Genomic DNA, 22,781 nt, shown 5'->3' with positions numbered 1-22,781 from the left:
AAATATAAAATCTTATAAATATTTTATTAAATTCAAGAAAAATTAATCTATTTCTTGGCTAATCCAAAACAACTTAACTTATACAAAAATAAAGAGAGCATTTTTTTTCTGGTTTACAAATATTTTTTTTAATTAGAGGTTATATTTTCAATATTGCACAATTATGACGTATGTATGGAAGATTTAAGATTATAATGGATGAATTAAGAAAATTAATTTATTTATGAAAAAATTTAATTAGTGGTTTTTATTAATTAACAGACTCTATATTTAAGTAAAATATGTGCATAACGAATACAAATATATATTAGTAATGCAATGGAAATGAAATTAAAATTAAAAAGCTGTTAGTCAGTCAAATATTCCACAACTGCATCTAACATAAGCTAAGGTTACTTAATCACACTCAAAATAAATAATTAAAAAACAAATATTCTTACGTGATAATTTCCTAGTTGCAGTTTCTCTTGGGTTTCTTAGAAGCTTAGAAATATGAACCTTTGAAATTTGCATGCATTGAAAATTAAACACCAAATATTATATAATAATCAACGCGCTACTTACTCCTTCAATCCTCCTCTTCCTTTTGCTCTCCCTCCATGAACCTCTTTTCACCTGCAACAATGAAACCTAAGCTAACTCTTCACTCTTCTTTTATCTTCATTTTCTTCCTCATCTCAACCAATTCTCCAACGTGTCTTTCTGAAGATGATGCTCACTACACCAACTGCAATAACGCTTTTACATGCGGAAATACCAACCTAGACCTCAGGTACCCCTTCTCGGGAGGAAACAGAGATAGTTATTGTGGAGAAGAGAAGCTGACATGCGAAGGAGGAGTCCCCAAGATAAGCATCAATGGAATCAAGTACCGTATTCTTGATTGGAATAATACAACACAGACAGTAATAATGGCCAGGGATGATTATTGGGATGGTATCTGTGTGAGTGACTACAAGAACAACACGTTTGATAACACTCGGTTTCAATATGATCATCAAGATAATGATCTTGGTGACGTCACGCTGTTTTACTGCCCTTCCGATTCACCTCTCTCTATACTACCGACGACGGAGATTGGTATTGATACATGTGGTGCTGAATATGTCTACTCCACTATCGTACCTGTATCTTCGTACACGGGGAATTGCAAGGTTGTGGTGATTCCGATATTTCTAACCAGGGCTTCCCTTGTAAGTGAGAACAAAACAAGCGAAGCGTTACGGTATGGTTTTAGGTTGAAATGGGTGGGAGATTACGGGGAGTGCGAGAAATGCAGTGATTCTGGTGGAGAGTGTGGGGTTGATGTGGGAGATGGAGAATTCCAATGTTTCTGCGTTGATGGATCCCGTTCTGCTTCATGCAGAGGTATGTCTCCATGTCCATTTTTAGTTTACTAGGTTATTAACTTTAAACCTAAATCAATCCCATAAAACTGGCTCGTAGAGTTGAGGTGAAGATATGCTCGAAATAATTCTGATACCATAATAGACTTTAAAATTCTCATAAAACCGATTTATAAGTTGAGGTTTGCACCTACTAATATCTTCTTCACAAGGATCTCCATCATAGATCAACAATAAACATTCATGGCTTCTTTCTGATTGGAGAAGCGTCTTGTTATATTTTAACAACAAAACAACAATATTCTTTACGAAACCAACGAGAAGTTCATATTCGAGGTCGAGTTGTACCTCAAACAGGATTCTCTACCTGAAGATGCAACTTCTTCGAGACATATTCTTTTCTCATTTAACAAAATTACAGATATCACTCCACCTTCTTTCTCCTATTCTGCCAAAATTCTTTCATTATCTCTTCTTCATTATTTGTGTTATTTTGTTAGCAAAACTGTGTTTGTAAATTTACATTTTTTTTTGAAATTGTCACAACTTATATAATTCTAGTCAAATTATAAATGTTCCTTTCAATAAGTGTTTTAGTCTTTCAGACTTCCCCTGTTAGTCACAAAATATTAGTCAATATTAACATATTTCTCTTTAGACTTTTTTTCATAACTTTTCAATTATAGGATCCAGATTCCTCTATTTACAACAACAACCAAACATTTCCACTTCAAAATTCAACCAATATCAATATTGTCAAATTTTGGAATTTACAACGAAGTATCACTACAAGAAAATTATGAAATAAAAACCAATTGTAGAGACAAAAAATAGACCATTTTAGAGACTAAAAATAGGTTTGGTTTATAAAATAGTTCTTATTATTTTTAAATGATTTCTAAATTAGTGTCTAATTAACAACCAAAGGTTTTGCTACCAAATTTAGAATCTAAATAATTGGTAGTTAAAACCTTGATAGCTAATTAAATATCAATTTAAAAACTATTAACAATAATATAAACTAATTTAGAAACTATTTATTTTTATTTTTTAAAATGATATTAATTTAGTTAATATAACAACTAATTATTTTTTGTTTATAAAATTAGTTTCTATTTGATGATTTTATTTTTGGTGTATTTTTGTAGCACTATTGTGAAAATAATTGTGACAACAATCTTTACCTAAGAAATTACTCTCTTTATTATAATTTTTAAGAAAACATCACAGGTAATCTCCAAACAATTGACAACATTGAATTTTATATTGGCGAGAAAATGTGAGTTGAATTCCAACATTAAATATAAATAGATAAAAAGTATAAAAAAAAGTCTTCATGGTTGGTAACTCGATCTTTCCTATGAATTTGCTCCAACAATTATCCTATTAAATTTGTATAATTCGTTATGAAGGGAACATTTAAACTAATATGAGAATCACTATTATTTTCTTAATATTTTTTTTTTCATTTCTCGCTTCATTTAAATTATTCGAGTAATATTTTTCAGGTACACTTATATAATTTATGTTTTATCTTTTAAGTATTTCTCATCGATCTTATTAATTTCTACTCATTGTTTACAGATTTCCAATTCTAATTTTCACTCTCTTTCATCATTTGTACAATGAATTTCCTTTTTTCGGTTTATAATTACTATATATGTTTGTTGTCTCTTTAATCCATTCAAATTGAAAATATTTTAAAAGTAATTAGTCAAAATAAAAAAAAAATTCCAAACATGTTTTTTTATTTATTTAAAATTTACTTTTTATTTTTACTTATACAATATTTCATAAAAAAACCCTTAAATTTGTATGTTTTATGAATTGGTATTGCTTAGCCACAAAAACAAAAATGGTGGTGTGGTCTCACTACATTTCCACTGTCGGGTTTGTTTGTTTTTTTGTTTTGTTTTTTTTTTTTTTCATTTTTCTTCCCTAAAATTCCTTTAAATTCCACTGTTGATTCTGATACCTTGCACATATAATTTTGTGCTAACTGAATAAAAAATCAGGTCTTATTAACCATTCCATTTTATTGTTCTTCTTTGTATAATATTTCTCTTTAACAATTCGCTTTATACTTTCACTCAATGTTGTAGGTAAATCAAATTTATCGAGGAAACTCATCATAGGTAATTAATAACCAAATTTCCTTTCATACTTATTATTTTATTATGTTTCATATATACATATATATTGTTGACTTCGTGAAAACACACTATTTATTAGTAGTTTAAAAATAAGTAAGAGTATTAAATTCATGTTCTTTGCTTGCAAAGGTTGTTGGGCAAGATTAAACTCTTGAAAGACAAGATTCGAGTCTTCAAAACATTTATTATTTTATAGTTCAAAATTAGTTGAGTAAGAAAAAAACTGGTTGAACAAGAAGTTATATTAGTTTGGTTAGTTTTTTTTTTAATATTATATTTAATAAATTAAACCATAAAACCTTTACCAATAAAAAATCATGTATTCATCCTTAGTACGAGAACAATGAACAGTCACACGTCATAAGTGTCTCAACCCTTATTCGCAAAGTGACAAAAACCAACGTGATGAGCACCTGACCAATCAAGCTCTACATACCTTCAAACCAAACCTCAAAAGAAAGCTACCCTATTCGGGTTCACACAACCAACCTTTAGTCTAAACAATTAGTCAAAGATTGCACAAGAATTACACTTGAACCCTTCAAGAAAAACAAATTCTCACCAACACAACATAAAACCCCAAAACCCTATATGGATCTGCTTAAGAACATAATACAAGAAAGTATGAAACGAAAGCACCTGAGTCTTTTACAAAATATGAAAGCAGAAAATTACAAACTCATGAAAAACTTCTTCACATAGAAAAATATCCCAAGATGAAAAATTAACACCAAGAACTCAAAAGACTCTATATGTTTTCTTAAGAATTGTGTTACCTTAAAATGTTCATAAATCACCTTTTTGTAGGCTACAATGATTGCCAAAACATTTTTTTCCAATTAATGAAAATCAAATTGGTAAACATAATAGAAATATGTTAAAAACATTTAATTGATTCTTTGAAATAATTGACTCTTTCCATTTAACAAAAGAAATCAACTTAAAACACTTGGTTTATTTATCGAATAGTTGATGTCATTAAACAGAAAAGACAAAAAAAATTTAATATTAAAGTCTTAAGATCAACTATACAAAATTTAGACTTTTAAATCATTAAAAAAGACTTTAGTATTTTCAGTTGATATGATAAATCAACCTGTTAAAATACTTTACTAAAATCACAAGGTTTCAGTTGAAGTGATTTTAAACCGATTAAAACCCTGAATCATAATACTTTAAAATATTTTCTTGGAGATTTATTGAATCATAATACTTAGTGAAAAATATACAACAAAATCTACTTAAATGCACTCACATCCACAACTTTGTAGACTTTAAGGTCGAGCTTTGAGCACATCAAATCCATCCCACTTTAGTTAATCGAAATTTCCCAAGACTTTTGTTTATCATACTCTTTATTAACTAGTAAATATTAACTCCTAGAAGGGAATTTAAACGTTTCTTAATTCCTAACTCTTCTTATATATATTTGTTAGCAGGTCTTACAAGTTCATCAATGGGAGTATTCATGGTATGCCTCATCGTAATAGGGGGTAGAAAATGTATGTCATCAACAGGAAAGGTAAAATTTTGGATGACTAATGAGCAAGATATTGAACTATTCTTAAAAGATCATGGAACTCTAGTACAAAAGAAATATAAATTTGCAGAAGTCAAGAAAATGACCAACAACTTCACCGTTAAACTAGGTGAAGGTGGGTTTGGTGTTGTATACAAAGGAGAGACACGCAATGGGTACCATGTGGCTGTGAAGATATTAAGGGCATCAAACGGAAATGGAAAAGACTTTATCAATGAAGTTGCCAGCATTAGTAGAACTTCCCATGTTAATGTTGTCCAACTTCTTGGGTTCTCTTTGGAAGGAAATAAGAAAGCTCTTATTTATGAATTCATGCCTAATGGTTCCCTTGACAAGTTTATTAGTAATAAGGGACTAGAAAGTACTCCTTCGTTGAGTTGGGATAATCTATTGCAAATTGCAAAAGGTATAGCCAGAGGACTAGAGTACTTGCACAGGGGATGCAACACTCGAATTTTACATTTTGATATAAAACCACATAACATTCTTTTGGATGAAAACTTTTGTCCCAAGATATCAGATTTTGGGCTTGCAAAACTTTGTCCTGGGAAAGAGAGCACAGTTTTGATTTCAGATGCTAGAGGAACAATAGGATATGTAGCTCCAGAAATGTGCAACAAACATTTTGGTGGAGTTTCACAAAAATCTGATGTGTACAGCTATGGAATGATGCTACTAGAAATAGTGGGAGTGAGGACAAATATTAATGCGGAAGCCACTCAAACAAGTGAATACTTCCCAGATTGGATATACCAAAAGTTGGAGCAAGACCAAGATTTGAGAAGTGGTGTAATAACTAGAGAAGAAAAAGAAATAGAAAGGAGAATGATTACAATTAGTTTGTGGTGCATTCAAACGTTTCCAAAGGATAGACCTAATATGAGTAGAGTAATAGATATGTTAGAAGGCAACGTGAATTCTCAAGAAATACCACCAAAACCTGTTCTTTCTTCTCCTACCACTAGATTGATGCCAGAATGGTCTTCTAATTCTTTGTCATCCAGCTAGATCTTAAAATTTATTTTCTCAACATAATTATGTATACTTGTAATTCTTGGATTTTCAATCATCATTTTTATCATTATCCTGATTATTACTGATATAGTGGAAACGAAGTAAACCACATAAATTAGAACTAATGACAATTGAATATGGTAATTATAATGAAAATAATTATTAATTCATATTTCTAGCTAACACATACTTGCTCATTAATAACGGGGAGGTTTCAGTTACTTTCCCTAGTCCTTGTGGTTGACTGCACATTTTTTCAGCTCCTGTTGTCTTCTTCTTTCTTTGCCTACATTGATAAGGTAGGACTTTGATCTAAATGAAACTGACATTGAATTAAATTATATTATAATTAGATTTTAAAATATATATGTACTTTAGTAATAATAATTAAAATAATTTTGATAGTTTAAATAATTTAAAATAAATATATATTACCATTTAGTTCAATGAATTTAAACTATTATATAATTAAATTTAATTTTGTCAACTTATTTTTAAAATTTAGTTTAGGTTCAATTAATTAATGAATTCTGTGAAACCTTTTAAGTAGTTGCTTCTTTGCTGTTTCAGTTTGAGTGACTGAATAAGCACATTAACAAGCAGTTGCTTTGGTGATTAACAATTGTTACCTAACGAGTCACATTGCCGTGTGATAATTGAAAAGAACAAAGAAAAATCTTTGGCCATTTATTGCGTTGAACTTAACAACTGAGTGAATTGCATTCTTCCACGTAAATTGGATATGGTTCAAGTATGTAGTTAAGTGAAGTGGGACATTATCAATGTTCGACATATTCTAAAAAAATTAGTAAGATTAATCAAATAATTAATTATAATTATAATTTTAATAATAAAATTATATAATATGTTCTTAATTATAATTTTAATAATAAAAATGATAATCATATAAATAGATACAAAGACTTATAATAGAAATAAAATGATGAATTGACGGTGATAGAGATGCTAAATGTTTTAACGCATTGTTGAACATACTTAGTTTCTTATAGGATAAAGTTTAATAGAAATTAAAGTTGTATGAATTCTTACTATCATAGTGTGTTACTAGCAATGCTCATGGAAACATTTGGTTGAACTGCTTTGCGGTCTGATTAAGGTCATTTGTATGAAAAAAATATTTGTCAAAGAAAGAATGAATCCATAGAGGTTTTACTATTTCATTTCAAATACGATTATTACGTTGATAAGTCCAATCAGAAATATGAACCGTAAGAAAATATCAATTAAATCGATAGTAGAGAACGCAAATAGAGGAAATGGAAGCATTGAGAAAAAATTGTTGAAAGTGGGGCTTTTGAAGTAAAAAATTGTCTGCATCTAATTTATCACAAAAATTAAAAACATAAAATAGATTTTAAAAAATGCTGTTTGTCTGCATTTTTTTCTTTAGTTCCACAGAAATATAAATGAAAGTAGATACAAAAAATGCTATTTTGTAAAATCCTCTTATCCTATCTTTGTATAATTAGAGTTTGGAGTAGAACATATATAAACGTGTATCAACCGAACTCCTATCAATAACAGTGATGATACGTTAACAGCATATACAGTGTCAAACATTCATTTCACATACCAAATAATTAATATTTTAATTATATTTAATTTATTTTTAATTAAAAATATTATTATATTATTACAATATAATGTCAAGGGTAAGGTTTTTATTTTTATTTTTATTGTCAACAAAATCTTTTCCTACTTAATATACTCTCATTTCCTTGTCTCTAACTCAGTTGATTATATAGTTTCTTAGTAAAACGAGAAAAAAAAATAGAAATGATAAAGAGGGGTTGGTAGAGAGTTTTAGTTTTTAGTTCTTTGTACAATTCATTTACTAGGTTTGTTTTGAGCAGTTTTACATCAAAAAGTAAATATTATTTTTGTACTAGAATTCAAAACTTAATCGGAATGAACATTTTTTCTTTTCCACATTCAATATATATGTATATATATGTATATATATATATATTTATTTATTTATATATATATATTTATTTATATTTATATTTGATCTCTTTACTTATTTTCGTGGCTATTCTCTAATTAGCATTATAAATTTATCTTAATATCTCAAATAAACCTTTTAATATTGACTTTTATATTCTAGATTAATCGGTGAAATTCAATTTTAAGATTTTGCATCTACATTTTACACTTTTTTTATATCTTTTATTTCAAAATTAAACAGAGTTTGTTCTTAATTCTTTGAATAAAATTGTTTATTTCACAGCCATTACAACCCAATAAATATTAATATTTTAATTATTTATAAAAATTTATAATTTTGAAATATTTAATTTTTTTTTTTTTATTTTCATAAAAAGGTTTTTTTTCTTTTTTTTTATTATAAATATTAGATTAGAGAAGGATATCAAAATATCGTAAGGAATGATCCTTTAAATGAGGGAGAGACCGAGTCGTGTTTGGAGAAAATTGAAATGTATTTTTGTTTGGGAGGGAAGAAAGTAAGAGGAGAGAAGAAGGTAGTTTGGTGGGAGGAGTGTGTTGAGAAGTGGTTCTATTATAGGTTTGATTTATGGGAGAGAGGGAAATGAGAAGAAGTAGGATAATGGATGACATCCACACCATACTCACCCTCTCTTTCTTCCTCTTCATCGCTTTCCCACACTCCCACTCTCAACCACCGCAACCGCCTTGTGCTCAACAGTCATACTTGTGCAACATAAACGTGGCCGCCACCATCCTGGATCCTTTCTGGGAAGAGAGTCCAGCGTCTCAATGTAACGGCGCCCACCAATCATTCATGCTCAGCTGCTATGGTCGTCATGCACATCAAAATTTCACGGTGAAGGATATGGACAACACCACTCACACCATGACAGTGGTGCCAACAGACACTGTCAACGATGTTTGTTCTCTTGATTTTTTGAATAGTTACGAGAACTTGAAAACGAATCTGTTACAGCTTTACGCTCCAGTGCACAACGTCACCGTATTCCTCAGTCGTTGTCCTCTTCACATCCCGAAATTCCCTTCAAAACGCAACTTGAGGTGCGGGGATGCTATGTATTATTATTTTGAGGACACATACAAGGAGGATGATCTGGTGAAGGAATACCCACTGCTTAAGGATTGCGAGTGGCGTTTGAGGGTGCCCACTGCGGCTCCTCTGGATCATTATGATGATACTGATGATGGAGCTGGAGTTCTGCAACAAGCTATCAGGGATGGGTTTGGGGTTTACTATGGCGTTCCCCAAGATTGCAAAAGATGCAACGAAAGTAATGGAAGTTGCAAGAGCGGTGGTTATGAGGAAGATGTAGTTTCATGCGAATACTATTGCTCAGATGAAGACTGTTCTGCTCCCAAAACTAACAAAACTAATGGTATGTCTTAGATCTTCTATATTCTTACTCAATTGGACTAGACTCTTACTCCCATATTCAATTTTTTTTATAATAATAATTCATATTTTTTATTAATTAAATTACAACTTTTAATATTATTATTTTAATTTTAAATTTACTCTTTATTATATATATATTTTTAAATCCATCATATAAAACAACTCCATGAATTTTCAAACTATCATTTTTCTCAATTTTTTTCATCTCATCAAACCCACTCACCAATCATTAATTATAGCAAAATTAAAATTATAGCTATTTATTAAAGAATTACAACTCTAAACTTTAAACCTCAACCTATCACATCACATCAGGAATTCAATATAACTTTCCTATCACATCACAATATGTATATGACTTTTAGGGTAAAAATTGACAGTTTCATTTTCCTTTATTAAAAAAACAAAAAATTAAACATTAATTGGAACAAGATTAAAATTCAGAATATCTATTTATATATAGGATAAAGTTTAAGATAAACCAGGATAAAAAATAAATTTTAGGATTTTTTTATTAAAATAATAAAATTTAAACATTAATTATTATATATTGCTAGCTTACACATATTTACTCAAAGTAACTGGGAGGTTTCAGTTACTTGCCTTTGTTGACCAGACATTGGTTGAGTTCACATTTTTGCTGGTCTTGCTCGTCTTCTCTCTTGGTCCCTACAATTATTAGGTAGTTGCTTCTTTATGTTTTCACTTGACCCAGTGAATAAGTAAATTAGAAATTACTAATTACTAATCACAAAAAAGGTGTTATAAAAGATAATTAAAAACCTAATAAAACAATTTTTTAAGTAAGAATTCAATTGAAAACATTTAAATTTATAAAATATTTTAAAAATTAATTAAGTCAAATAAATAGAAAAAATTAAAAATAGATAAGAAATCAAGCTAAATATTTAATTATTTGGTACAGTAAAAATATGTAAAAGAATAAAAAATATTTTAAAACTTATATAATCTGAATGATTTGATAAAAAATTGACAAAGAATACGTCTTATCATCTTTAAAATTAATTTTCCTTTTTTTCTCATTTAACAAAATTACATATATCACTCCACCGTCTTTCTCAATTTCTAGTAAATAATTCATTCGTTATCTCTTCTTGATTATTTGTGATTGTAAAATTAGATATTTTTATATTAAGATTTATTTTAAACTTTAGTGAAATATATTTAAATATGTCAATATAAAATATATTGTATTTTTTATCCATTAAATGTTATCTTCAATTATTTTAAGTCAACATCAGTTATAACTCGGAATAATTCTTCAACGTAACCCTCTAGGAATCCGCTCTTTGCTTATCTACTTGTGCTCATCTACTTTTGCAGGCAAATTGGAAAAAAGGAAGAAGCTCATTATTTTAGGTAATAAATCTAAATTTTCTTTTATACTTTCCCATAATCCTACTTCCTTGAATATTCATGCAATATATGTTTTGTGCTTCTCTCTTATCTCTTCATGATTCTATGCATATCATAATCATGGAAAAGATATACACAAAAGTACACATTGCTGTATAACTATTTCCATGTATCAGTTATCTGATCAATTTAAATATAGTTTACACAAAATATTTGTTACTGATTTCTAATAAATTTTCACATAGTTTGAAAACTAAAAGTTTGTTTAAATTTAAATTCACTATTCATGACTCTTCTTTTATTTATACTTGAGAATACAAGAAGATTAGAGAATGAAATGTCAACATTTCTCATTTGCTAACAGGTGTTGCAGGTTCAGCAATTGCAGGAGTTTTAATATCAATTTCAATTTTATGTGCAAGATATAAGTCATCAACCTGGCTAGCGAATTTTGCTCTAATTCCAAAAAGTAATCAAAATATTGAAGCATTCCTTAAAACTCACGGCTCTCTAGCTCTAAAAAGATATAAATTATCACAGATAAAACAAATGACCAAGAACTTCAAAGAGAAGCTGGGACAAGGTGGTTTTGGAACTGTGTACAAAGGTAAGTTATTCAATGGTAGTCCTATTGCTGTAAAGATGTTGAGTGGATCGAAAGAAAATGGTGAAGAATTTATTAATGAGGTTGCTAGCATTAGTAGAACTTCTCATGTTAACGTGGTCTCGCTTCTTGGATTTTGTTTGGAAGGTCGCAAGAGAGTTCTCATATATGAATTTATGCCTAATGGTTCCCTTGAAAAATTCATTTATAGAAAAAGTTGTGAAGTCGTTTCATCTTTGAGTTGGAATATTATATATCAAATTGCAAAGGACATAGCTCGAGGGTTAGAATACTTGCATAAGGGATGCAATACTCGAATTGTTCACTTTGACATAAAACCACATAACATTCTTTTGGATGAGAATTTCTATGCAAAGATATCGGATTTTGGATTGGCAAAACTGTGTCCTAGGAATGAAAGTATTGTTTCCTTGTCAGATGCTAGAGGAACGATGGGGTATGTAGCTCCAGAAATGTGGAGTAGAAATCTTGGAAGAGCTTCACATAAGTCTGATGTTTATAGTTATGGAATGATGTTGTTAGAGATGGTGGGAGGAAGGAAGAACATTAATGTTGAAGCTAGTCATACAAGTGAGATATACTTTCCACACTGGGCATACTATAAGCTTGAGTTGGACAATGATTTGAGACCAGATATGGTGACGACAACAAAAGAAAATGAGATTGCAAAGAGGTTGGCCATAGTGGGTTTATGGTGCATTCAAACATTTCCTAATGATAGACCTACAATGAGCAGCGTAATAGATATGTTGGAAGGCACCATGGATTCCCTACAAATCCCACCCAAACCTTTGCTTTCTTCTCCCACTAGATCAGTTCCAGAATATTCTATTTCCTGAAATTAAGTTCACTTGCATATTTTCAAAATTTTCCAGTTTATACTGTAAATGAATGGTTCTACGTAATTGTTGGTTGTTTCCAGCCATCTACAATCTCATGTTATAGTTGCAAGAGAGTGTAAAAGCTAGCTACCAATTGACCCGAGTTAGATAAATATTTTGTAATGAACAATCAAAAGTACTAACTCTAATGTCAAGTGGCATATGTATATGACTTTAAACGATGATAAACACTGAGTAGATGCTTGTTGGTGATGGATTCATGGCTTGAAGAGAAGGAGAAAGTAAAAGAGTGTTGACATAAACACTAAAAAATATATTCACACTTTAATAAATTAATATTTTATTCATTTTTATTTTATTTTTTAATTTAAAATATTATTATTTTATTATAAACATGTAGTTATCTCTTTCTTAAGTTTGAACCCTGTTATACTTGGGGGAGGGCTATGAGGATATGCTCGGGTGGATCTTAAGGAGTTTTATATGTAGTAAAGAAGAACATCTTGTGAATAATATTGAGACTAACGATGATGATCTCAGGATCTAGTTACAGACATCTTTTGACAGAGAAAAACGTAGAGGAAACCCGCATGAAGATTCCTGTGAAGGACTTTCATGTGGATTCTTCTAAGGAATAAGAAATGTTCAGGCCTTCTGTAACATATGTCTTTTTAGAGTGTAGGTGTTGGCACATGGTAGGGTGTTGTTAGGAAAGTGAATATGACGCTTAGGTTATGAAAAATGAAGTTTGTGAAAAGAAGTTTTGGATTCTAAATATGGAGGTTGGAGGTATCTATGGAGTCAAAGAAGTAGCAGTTGCGATTCTCTTTGGTGGAGGGATTTGAAGGAAGTTTGGTCTCTCAAGGGTGGAAAGATAAGTTTAATCAGGATAATTTTTCATGGGAGGGAGATAAGTTATGGGAGGATAGATGGGTGGGCAACACGACTTTCAAGGAATCCTTTTTTATACTTTTCACCATTTGTTCTTTTAAAGAATCTTCTATATGACATAATGGGAGGGGTCGGAAAATTCAGAGTAGATTGGAAGATCGAATGGAGAAGGAACATGTTCGAATGGGAACGAAATCAAGAACAACAGCTGATACAACTTCTGGGGGAGCTGAGGGTAATGATGGATAAGGAGGACTCTTGGGTTTGTAAAGATAGAGAGACAACAATATTCACGGTCAAATCAACATACAATATTCTTAAAAAAGATGCTCACGGGGTTGAGAGGGATTTGTTTATGGGTTTTTGGAGGTTAAAGGCACAACCATCTTCACATCTCACATTATAGAGGGTTTGGAAGAAAAAAAAGCGCCTAAAGCAAATTTTATACGAAGGGGGATATGTATGACTACCAATATTTGTTGTATGTGCGGGAAGGAAGAGAAAACTACGTTTCATCTTTTTTGTACATGCAGAGTTGTCTGGCTTGTGTGGTGTAAGTGCTATGAGAGGATGGGGATGACATCAATGGATCATAGGAGCCAAAAAAACATTATTTAAGTTTCATGATGGGTGGTGTTAAGGAAATTGTTAATCAGATTTGGGGAAGTGTGTGGATAGCAGTTATAAGAGAATTGTGGAAACATAGGAACAAGAGGACTTTCAGAAGAGATCTATATCATGAGTAAAAAGTGTTTGTATCAATGGTAAGGATTAATGTATTTTAGTTTTTGTAAAGTGGTTAAAGGGAAAAAGCTTCAAATAGATCTTTTATATAGGGGTTGAGGTATCTCAAAAATACCTCTTATTTATTCATTATTTTTTACTTATAAAAAAAAACATGATAGAGTATACTCACACTCACTACTATTTGTCTACGATCCAATCTTATATCATTTTGGAAGAGTAAATCTATTCTCAGATATTTTGTATGTATTTGTAATCTTTACTCTTATACTGTGTTGTATGTGATTCGCAAAAGATTAAAAAATTTATTGTTTTAAAAATTTTGTTTAGAAATTACGTCAAATTTCTTATAAGTTCAGTCATGATCGTTCTTCCGTATAAAGTTTATTTCCTGTTGCTTGATTTGTGTTACAGATGTTTTTGACTAAACTTAATTTTGTTTCTCATACAAAATAAACGTGTAGTGTTTAAACAAAGTAAAACATAAAAATAAGAATTAATAACAATTGAATATGGTAACTATAATGAAATAATTATTAGTTCATATTTCTAGTTAATACATATTTACTCAATAATAATAGGAGGTTTCAGATAGTCTTACTTTTCTTCCCTGATCTTTGAGTTTGACTACACATTTTTGCAGGTCTTGCTGCGTATACTTCTTTCTTCCCCTGCAATTATTAGGTTCGACTTTGATAGTTTAAACAGTTTATAATTAGGAAAAATATTTTAAAATATATGTACATTAGTAATAATAATTAAAATAATTTTGATAGTTTAAATAGTTTAAAATAATTCAATTTAATTTAATTTTATGAAATTATTTTAGGTTCAACTAATTAATGTATTCGGTCAAACCTATAGGTAGTTGCTTCTTTCCTGTTTCAGTTTGACAGAGTGAATAAGCAGCACATTAGCAAGTTGCCTGTGATCTGTTTGATTTTATGATGTTATCTCCATTTTTTATATTAAAAATTAATAATAAGATGGTAAGCTTTCAAGACCACTTAGCGAGGTAGGTGTGGCTTTGGTCCTTAGATATTAAATTTTTGTGGAAATAAATGTGACAGCAATTGTTACCTAAGATTAAATTTGGAGGTCCACTCTATTTGTAAGTGGGACATTGTAAATCAACACTCACATTAATAATGTTGTTCAAAATCTGAAAAAATCTAAAAGAGGTTGTTTAGTATGATTTGACGTGTCAATATTATTAGAAAAATAATCATTAATTTAGGAACAGTAAACAATTTGCAAAAATGAGTATTTACATCATTGTTAGATATTTATTAGATATTATGTAACAAAATGTGTTGTCCATATACTATATGTATGCTGTGAAGTCATAATGGGCATTGTTTTTTAATTTTTTATTATGTTGATCATTATTCACCTTTTATAGTATTATAGTTAATATTTTTTTTTTATTTTTTTTGTGTGTATCTGATATAAGTTCAATAGATCAGTTGAAATGTTTTATCAAAACTCAAATTGTTGCATGACTCGATCAATTTGATAAAATTCTACTATTGCAAAAGAGATAAGATCAACAACACCGTTTAACTTTCTGGAGAAACATTAATAATAGTGGGAGAAGTAACTTCATTCTGCCAATGGAGTCCGCAAAAATTGCAAAGAAATGTCGTTAACATGAATTAAGTGGAAAATTATGTGAAAATGTATAAGTTCGTCAACGGTTTCATGAAGAACATTTTTCGTTTGAAGGTGATCAAATGTGTTATGTATTTGACTAATAGTTGTGTTTGTCTTTTCCATTGCCCAAGACCATCTACCATAAAACAATAATTATGTTAAACATAAAAACCAGTGTGCTAAAAGTGTATAGTAACATAAAAGTTTATAATTTGAGTAGAAAAAAAGAAGAAGAAGCTTTTCGCAAGTGGAAAATCAAGGCTTGTAACAATATTTTCACCCCTTAATGGTTTAATAATAAATGCATGTAATTCAATCTCAAACACAACACTACAAAATAACTTGCAATATCTGATTTTGTTTTGATTAAATTCAATTATGTGGTCCAAAGCATGAAACATACATGCCAAATAGAGTTGAACTCTAATTATGATTTGATACGTAATTCAAGTCAGGTTAATAATAATATATACATTAAATGAACTGTGTGCTAGCTAATTAAATAAAAATAACAATATCAAATAAGAATATAATGTTATAAATAAATATCACCTTAGTATATAAGGATTTGAATCGATTATATCCAATTTCAAAGGAAAGAAATTATCCACTCATGATAGTTATTACATGCACTAAAAGATGATGAAAAGCAAAAAAAAGAAGATATATAGCGTTTTTCCTTAATGGATGCCATCTAAAGTTTTCTTTCTCTCCTTTCTCTCTCCCTTGCGCCTTTATTTAACGTAATTGGACTTGGGCTAAATGACATCTCTATTCATAATATATTCATTTGCTTCATCTCTTTTTAAATTCCAAAAAAATAACACAATTGGAATAAATAATTCTATTAATATCATAACTCCAAAATATATTATTAAATTCTAATTTTTCAGATTAGAGTTGAGTCATAGCTTAATCAACCATTAAAATCAATAAATGTCTAACTCTATACATGAAATTTTACTAAAATAATGGCACTTATCATGGCGCCTCCACTATGGAATGTGGATATGGTTGGTATTTTGTCTAATGTCACTCCTACCAGTGTACAGTTATAGTAATGGACTAATCGAACTTAGTTGTGTACAATATTTATAATTTATGATTTATGTTAGACAATTTTATCAGTTACTAGGTTTGTGTTACCAATGTTACATTGTTCAAAATGTTTAAAGTAATCGATTTCATTTTCATTTGATAAATAAATTTTACGTGTGATAAATAAATTTAATTCACCTTATTCATCATCTTCCGTGATCACTGTGAAAAAACTTACACCGAGACATCACTTCCTAAACCGTTTTTTTAATGACCAACATATTAATCTCAACCATACTCGAGTCCAATTGACCATTTTGAATAAAATTATAACAATTATGTCAATGAAGTCAAATTGAAAGGTAGGCATGCAAGCTTGTGATAAATATTTATTTTATTCAAAAATTTAACTAGACTAAATTGGAATTGAAAAATATAAAAATAAATAGATAACAACTAACTAAGTTAATTTTTTTTATTATAATTACAATTAATATTATTAATATTAACATTATTATTGTTGATAATATTATTTAAATTATTATTAATATTTATTGTTATTATTATTAATAATAAACTAAAATCGGAATCAAATACAAAATAACATAGAAGAAAAAATAAAGCTTACAATGCAGAAAGAAAAATTTGCAAATAAATATAAAACTAAAAAGGGAAAAAATAACCCAAAATAAAAACTAGACAAAAAAATTAAGAAAGATTTTCTAACATATCTCTCTATAGGTACATAGGCTCACACGTCGTCAAAATATCCGGACCCTTCTTTGAATGAGGGAGAGACCGAGTCGTATTTTGAAAGTAGAAGAGTGAAGAAAGGAGGAGGAAAGAAGAAGGTAGTTACGTGGGAGGAGTGTGTTCATAACTCCTTCTATTATACCTTTCATTTATGGGAGTGAAGAAATTAAGAAGAAAGTAAGAAGTGTGAGAATGAATGATATCCACAGCACACTCACCCTCTCTTTCTTCCTCTTCCTCGCTTTCCCACACTCCCACTCTCAACCATCGCCACCGCTTTGTGCTCAACAGTTATACAGCTGCAGCATAAGCGTGCCCGCCATCTTCGATCCTTTCTGGGAACAGAGTCCACCGTCTCAATGTAACGGCACCGACGCATCATCCCAGCTCATCTGCCATAGTCGTCATGAATATCAAAATTTCACTGTCAAGAAGGTGAACTACACCTCTCACACCATGACAGTGCTGCCAACAAACACTGTCAACGAAGTTTGTTCTCCTGATTTTTTTCAGAGTTACGAGAACTTGAACAAACTGTTACAGTATTACGCTACAGTGCATAACGTCCTCGTATTATTCGATTGTCCTCCTCACATCCCGGATTTCCCTCCAAAACGCAACTTGACGTGCGGGGATGCTGTGTATTATTTTGGGGACGAATACGAGATATCTGGTCTGTTCTACAGATACCCACTGCTTAACCAGTGCAATAGAAGTTTGCTCCTACCCTCTGCCGCTCCTCTGGATGATTACGATGATAGTGATGATGGAGCTGGAGTTCTGAAACAAGCTTTGAATGATGGCTTTGGGGTCAACTATGGGTCAACATATTGCACACGATGCAGCGAAAGTGACGGAAGTTGCTGGAGCGATGCTTATGATGAAGAATTAGTTTCATGCAAACACTATTGCCCAGATCAACACTGTTCTCCCGAGAGAAGTATGTCTCTATCTTCTCCATTCCTCTCATATCTTACATATTATATTCTCAGATATTTATATGTTTTTTTAACTAATTTCATACCAATTTAACAACTATTTATCATTAATAAAAATTAATTTAAAAATCAATTTTTTTTAATTTCTAAAATAATAAAATAATATCTAATTTAGTTATTATATCAACTAATTATTTGTAGTTAATAAAGTTTTAAGATCAATAAAAACAAAATTAAAACTAATTATTTGTAGTTAATAAAGTTTTAAGATCAGACAAAATTAAATTTTAGGATATTTTTATTTTTAAAAAAAAGTAAAGTTTATAAACTGAAATGTTTTCCCCCTGCTATGGCTTCCAACTTATTCATTCACTTATTCTGGTTTCCCCCCTCATATATACTCACAAAATATTACTGGATTTTAAAATATTTCTCTTTAGATTGCATAATAGGTACCTTGCTAATCCTCTGTGATTTTTTTTTAGTAAACTCACCTCATGAGCAAGTTTTAAAGGGCTGAGTTAGGTTTAAAGTCCATTTCGTAATATGGTATCAAAACCATTTTAAGTCTATTTTAACGAGTATTTGTTGGGCTTATCAAGTCATCCACTATCGGACCGTTATCGAACCACCCATCATATGTTATTCCACACATGAGCTGAGCCGGTTTTATAGAATTGAGTTAAGCTTAAAGTCCACAAATCTCTCCTCATGAACAGATTTTATGACATTGAGTTAGACTTAAAGTTTATTTCGTAATATGATCTTCGGACGAAAGAAAACATAAGTATGAATTAATTAATAAAAACTATGGTAATTATAATGTAAATAATTATTAGTTGATATATTGCTAGCTTGCACATATTTACTCACAAAATAACTGGGAGGTTTCAGTTACTTGTCTTTGTTGACCAGAGACTTTGGTTGACTTCACATTCTTGCTGGTCTTGCTGTGTCTTTCTCTCTTGGTCCCTACAATTGTTAGGTAGTTGCTTCTTTATGTTCTCACTTGACCAGTCAATAAGCAAATTAGCAATTACTAATTACTAATCACAACAAGGTGTTTTAAAAAATAATTAAAAACTTAATAAAACATTTTTTTAAAAAAAGAATTCAATTGAAAACATTTAAATTTATAAAATATTTAAAAAGTTAATTAAGTCAAATAAATAGAAAAAAATTAAAAATAGATAAGAAATGAAGTTAAATATTTAATTATTTGGTACAGTAAAAATATATAAAAGAATAAAAAGTATTTTAAAAGTTATATAATCTGAATGATTTGATAAAAAAATTGACAAAGAAGTACATCTCATCATCTTTAAAATTAATTTTCCTTCTTTTCTCTTTTAACAAAATTACATATATCACTCCACCGTCTTTCTCAATTTCTCGCAAATAATTCATTCATTAACTCTTCTTGATTATTTGTGTTATTTTTTGTGTTTGTAAAATTATATATTTTTTGTATTAAGATTGATTTTAAACTTTAGTGAAATATATTTAAATATGTTATTCTAAAATATATTGTATTTTTTATCCATTAGAAATGTTATCTTGAATTATTTTAACTCAACATCAGTTATCAACTTGTAATAATTCTTCAACGTATAACTAAAGATGTAAAAAAAAATCACCAACACTCTAGGAATACGCTGATTTCCTCTTTGCTCATCTAATTTTGCAGGCAAATGGGAAAGAAGGAAGAAGCTCATTATTTTAGGTAATAAATCTAAATTTCCTTTTATACTTTCCCATCCACTACTTTCTTAAATAATTTTATACAATATATATATATATATATATATATATAGATATATATATTGTTTTGTGCTTCTCTCTTCATGATTCTATGCATGTCATAATCATGGAAAAGATATACACGAAAGTAATGTACACATTGTTGTATAACTATTACGTGTATTAGTTCTCTAATCAATTTAAACTAATGCTTAATAGTTTGCACTAAATATTTGTTACTGATCTCTAATAAATTTTCACACAGTTGAAAAAATTAGAGTATTTGTTTAAATTTAAACAAACTTTCCTTTATTTATATCTCTTCCTTTATTTATATTAGAGCTTAATATTTGTATCACTATCCATAACTCTTCCTTTATTTATATTTGAGATTAAATTAAAATTAGAGAATGAAATATCCACATTTCTCATCTGCTAACAGGTGGAACAGGTTCAGCAATTGCAGGAGTTTTAATAATAATTTCAATTTTGTGTGTAAGATACAAGTCACCAATTTGGCTAGCGAATTTTGGGTTGGCTCCAAAAAGTAATCAAAATATTGAAACATTTCTTAAAATTCATGGCTCTCTATCTCTAAAAAGATATAAATTATCACAGGTAAAACAAATGACCAACAACTTCAAAGAGAAGTTGGGAGAAGGTGGTTTTGGTACTGTGTATAAAGGTAAGTTATTCAATGGTAGTCCTATTGCTGTAAAGATGTTGAGTGCATCGAAAAAAAATGGTGAAGAATTTATCAATGAGGTTGCTAGCATTAGCAGAACTTCTCATGTTAATGTGGTCTCGTTACTTGGTTTTTGTTTGGAAGGTCGCAAGAGAGCTCTCATATATGAATTTATGCCCAATGGTTCCCTTGACAAATTCATTTATAGAAAAATATCTGAAGTCATTTCGCCTTTGAGTTGGGATATTATATATCAAATTGCAAGGGATATAGCTCGAGGGTTAGAATACTTGCATAAAGGATGCAACACTCGAATTGTTCATTTTGACATAAAACCACATAACATTCTTCTGGATGAGAATTTCTACGCAAAGATATCGGATTTCGGGTTGGCAAAATTGTGTCCTAGGAATGAAAGTATTATTTCCTTATCAGATGCTAGAGGAACAATGGGGTATGTAGCTCCAGAAATGTGGAGTAGAAATCTTGGATGTGTTTCGCACAAATCTGATGTTTATAGTTATGGAATGATGCTTCTAGAGATGGTGGGAGGAAGGAAGAACATTAATGCTGAAGCTAGTCATACAAGTGAGATATACTTCCCACATTGGGCATACAATAAACTTGAGTTGGATAATGATTTGAGACCAGATATGGTGATGACAACAGAAGAAACTGAGATTGCAAAGAAGTTGGCAATAGTGGGCTTTTGGTGCACTCAAACGTTTCCTAATGATAGACCTATAATGAGCACAGTGATAGAGATGTTGGAAGGCAACATGGATTCCTTGCAAATCCCACCCAAACCTTTGCTTTCTTCTCCTACTAAATCAGTGTTAGAAAATTCCATTTCCTAAAATTAAATTCATTGTAAATTTTCCAAATTATAGTGTAAAATGGATCACTCTACATAATTGTTGGTTGTTTCCAATAATCTAGAAGAACAAGAATAATCTCATGTGACAATTGCAATAAAGTGTAAAAGTTAGACCTCAATTGACATCTGAGTTAGATCATTCTTTTTTAATGAACAATAAAAAAATTAACTTTACACTAAAAAAAATCTTTAAATAAAAACTAATTTTTGAGATAAATTATAATTAGTTTCTATATTAATTAAATTATATATTATTTTAACTAAATATTGATAGTTAATTACATATCAATTTAGAAACGATTTACTAATAATAAAAACTCAACTCATTTAAATATTAATAATTTTTTTATTTTTAAAATAATATTTAATTTAATCAATATAACAGTTAATTATTTTTTATCTTTAAATTAGTTTTTATTTAATAATTTTTTAATAGTGTTAATTAAATAAAATATCAAATGGAATATTTATATGTATTTAAACTATGATAAACGATGAGTAGATGATTGTTGGTAGATGGATTCAAGGCTTGAAGAGAGGGTTTATAATGATGATGATCCATGATATAGTTCCAAGGCATCTTCTGACACTGCAAAACATATGGAGGAAACCCGCATGAAGATCCTATAAAGGACTTATATGTGGTAATTCCTCTAAGAAATAAGGAATGTTAACATATAATTTTGGAAAATAATACTGAAATTAATAATTTATTAAAATAAAAGCAAAACATATATAGAAGATATTATCATGATATATCACTATGCCAAAAAGGAGGAAGAAGAACATATGTTGAAGCCATATTCATGAGGAACATATGTTGTTTAGAAGCGACACAGCCTTTTTCTGATTTCGAGTTTTAGTATTGAAACCTTTATTATATTCATACACGTACTACACATATATCAGCTTTGTGTCTTTCTCTATACGAGATATACCAAAAGTTGGAGAACACCAAGATTTGAGAAGTGGTGTAATAATCAGAGAAGAAAAAGAAATAGAAAGAAGAATGATTACAATTAGTTTGTGTGCATTCAAACGTTTTCAAAAGATATACCTACTATGTGTAGAGTAATAAATATGTTAAAAGACAATATCAATTCTTAAGAAATACTACCAAAACCTGTTCTTTCTTCTCCCACCACTAGATTGATGCCAGAATGATCTTCTAATTCTT

At 29.7% G+C, this 22,781-nt stretch overlaps 3 protein-coding genes across 5 annotated transcripts; all 3 read left to right on the top strand.

Annotated features, from left to right (window-relative positions):
* The first annotated feature begins 595 nt into the window (after positions 1-595).
* Positions 596-6,106, top strand: LOC150028147 (LEAF RUST 10 DISEASE-RESISTANCE LOCUS RECEPTOR-LIKE PROTEIN KINASE-like 2.4). Its single transcript, XM_090301614.1, has 3 exons — positions 596-1,368; positions 3,449-3,481; positions 4,939-6,106. Exons 1-3 carry the CDS (start codon positions 600-602, stop codon positions 6,045-6,047), a joined length of 1,911 nt encoding a protein of 636 aa, XP_090157740.1. The 5' UTR covers positions 596-599; the 3' UTR covers positions 6,048-6,106.
* A 2,344-nt stretch (positions 6,107-8,450) lies between these two features.
* Positions 8,451-12,512, top strand: LOC150028146 (LEAF RUST 10 DISEASE-RESISTANCE LOCUS RECEPTOR-LIKE PROTEIN KINASE-like 2.3). 2 transcript variants are annotated; one of them, XM_090301613.1, is made up of 3 exons: positions 8,451-9,421; positions 10,786-10,821; positions 11,183-12,512. In XM_090301613.1, exons 1-3 carry the CDS (start codon positions 8,611-8,613, stop codon positions 12,280-12,282), a joined length of 1,947 nt encoding a protein of 648 aa, XP_090157739.1. In that variant the 5' UTR covers positions 8,451-8,610; the 3' UTR covers positions 12,283-12,512. The 2 variants fall into 2 exon arrangements, with proteins under 2 accessions (XP_090157739.1, XP_090157738.1); XM_090301612.1 differs by having other exon boundaries at positions 8,470-9,421; positions 11,192-12,512.
* Positions 12,513-17,369: 4,857 nt separating this feature from the next.
* Positions 17,370-21,685, top strand: LOC150028145 (LEAF RUST 10 DISEASE-RESISTANCE LOCUS RECEPTOR-LIKE PROTEIN KINASE-like 2.5). Of its 2 annotated transcripts, none has more exons than XM_090301617.1 (3): positions 17,370-18,304; positions 19,990-20,025; positions 20,485-21,685. In XM_090301617.1, exons 1-3 carry the CDS (start codon positions 17,557-17,559, stop codon positions 21,582-21,584), a joined length of 1,884 nt encoding a protein of 627 aa, XP_090157743.1. In that variant the 5' UTR covers positions 17,370-17,556; the 3' UTR covers positions 21,585-21,685. The 2 variants fall into 2 exon arrangements, with proteins under 2 accessions (XP_090157743.1, XP_090157744.1); XM_090301618.1 differs by having other exon boundaries at positions 17,544-18,304; positions 20,661-21,685.
* The last annotated feature ends 1,096 nt before the right edge of the window (positions 21,686-22,781 follow it).

This window comes from Phaseolus vulgaris, chromosome 4 (genome assembly GCF_051622355.1).
Source record: "Phaseolus vulgaris cultivar YP4 chromosome 4, ASM5162235v1, whole genome shotgun sequence".
NCBI lineage: Eukaryota > Viridiplantae > Streptophyta > Magnoliopsida > Fabales > Fabaceae > Phaseolus > Phaseolus vulgaris.
This window is presented reverse-complemented; position numbering and strand designations above follow the sequence as displayed.

Coding starts and splice junctions, on each gene's coding strand:
- LOC150028147 (XM_090301614.1), top strand. CDS start 600: ATGAACCTCTTTTCACCTGCAACAATGAAACCTAAGCTAACTCTTCAC. Junction 1,369..3,448: donor CCGTTCTGCTTCATGCAGAG/GTATGTCTCCAT, acceptor TCAATGTTGTAG/GTAAATCAAATTTATCGAGG. Junction 3,482..4,938: donor ATCGAGGAAACTCATCATAG/GTAATTAATAAC, acceptor ATTTGTTAGCAG/GTCTTACAAGTTCATCAATG.
- LOC150028146 (XM_090301613.1), top strand. CDS start 8,611: ATGGGAGAGAGGGAAATGAGAAGAAGTAGGATAATGGATGACATCCAC. Junction 9,422..10,785: donor CAAAACTAACAAAACTAATG/GTATGTCTTAGA, acceptor CTACTTTTGCAG/GCAAATTGGAAAAAAGGAAG. Junction 10,822..11,182: donor GAAGAAGCTCATTATTTTAG/GTAATAAATCTA, acceptor ATTTGCTAACAG/GTGTTGCAGGTTCAGCAATT.
- LOC150028145 (XM_090301617.1), top strand. CDS start 17,557: ATGAATGATATCCACAGCACACTCACCCTCTCTTTCTTCCTCTTCCTC. Junction 18,305..19,989: donor ACACTGTTCTCCCGAGAGAA/GTATGTCTCTAT, acceptor CTAATTTTGCAG/GCAAATGGGAAAGAAGGAAG. Junction 20,026..20,484: donor GAAGAAGCTCATTATTTTAG/GTAATAAATCTA, acceptor ATCTGCTAACAG/GTGGAACAGGTTCAGCAATT.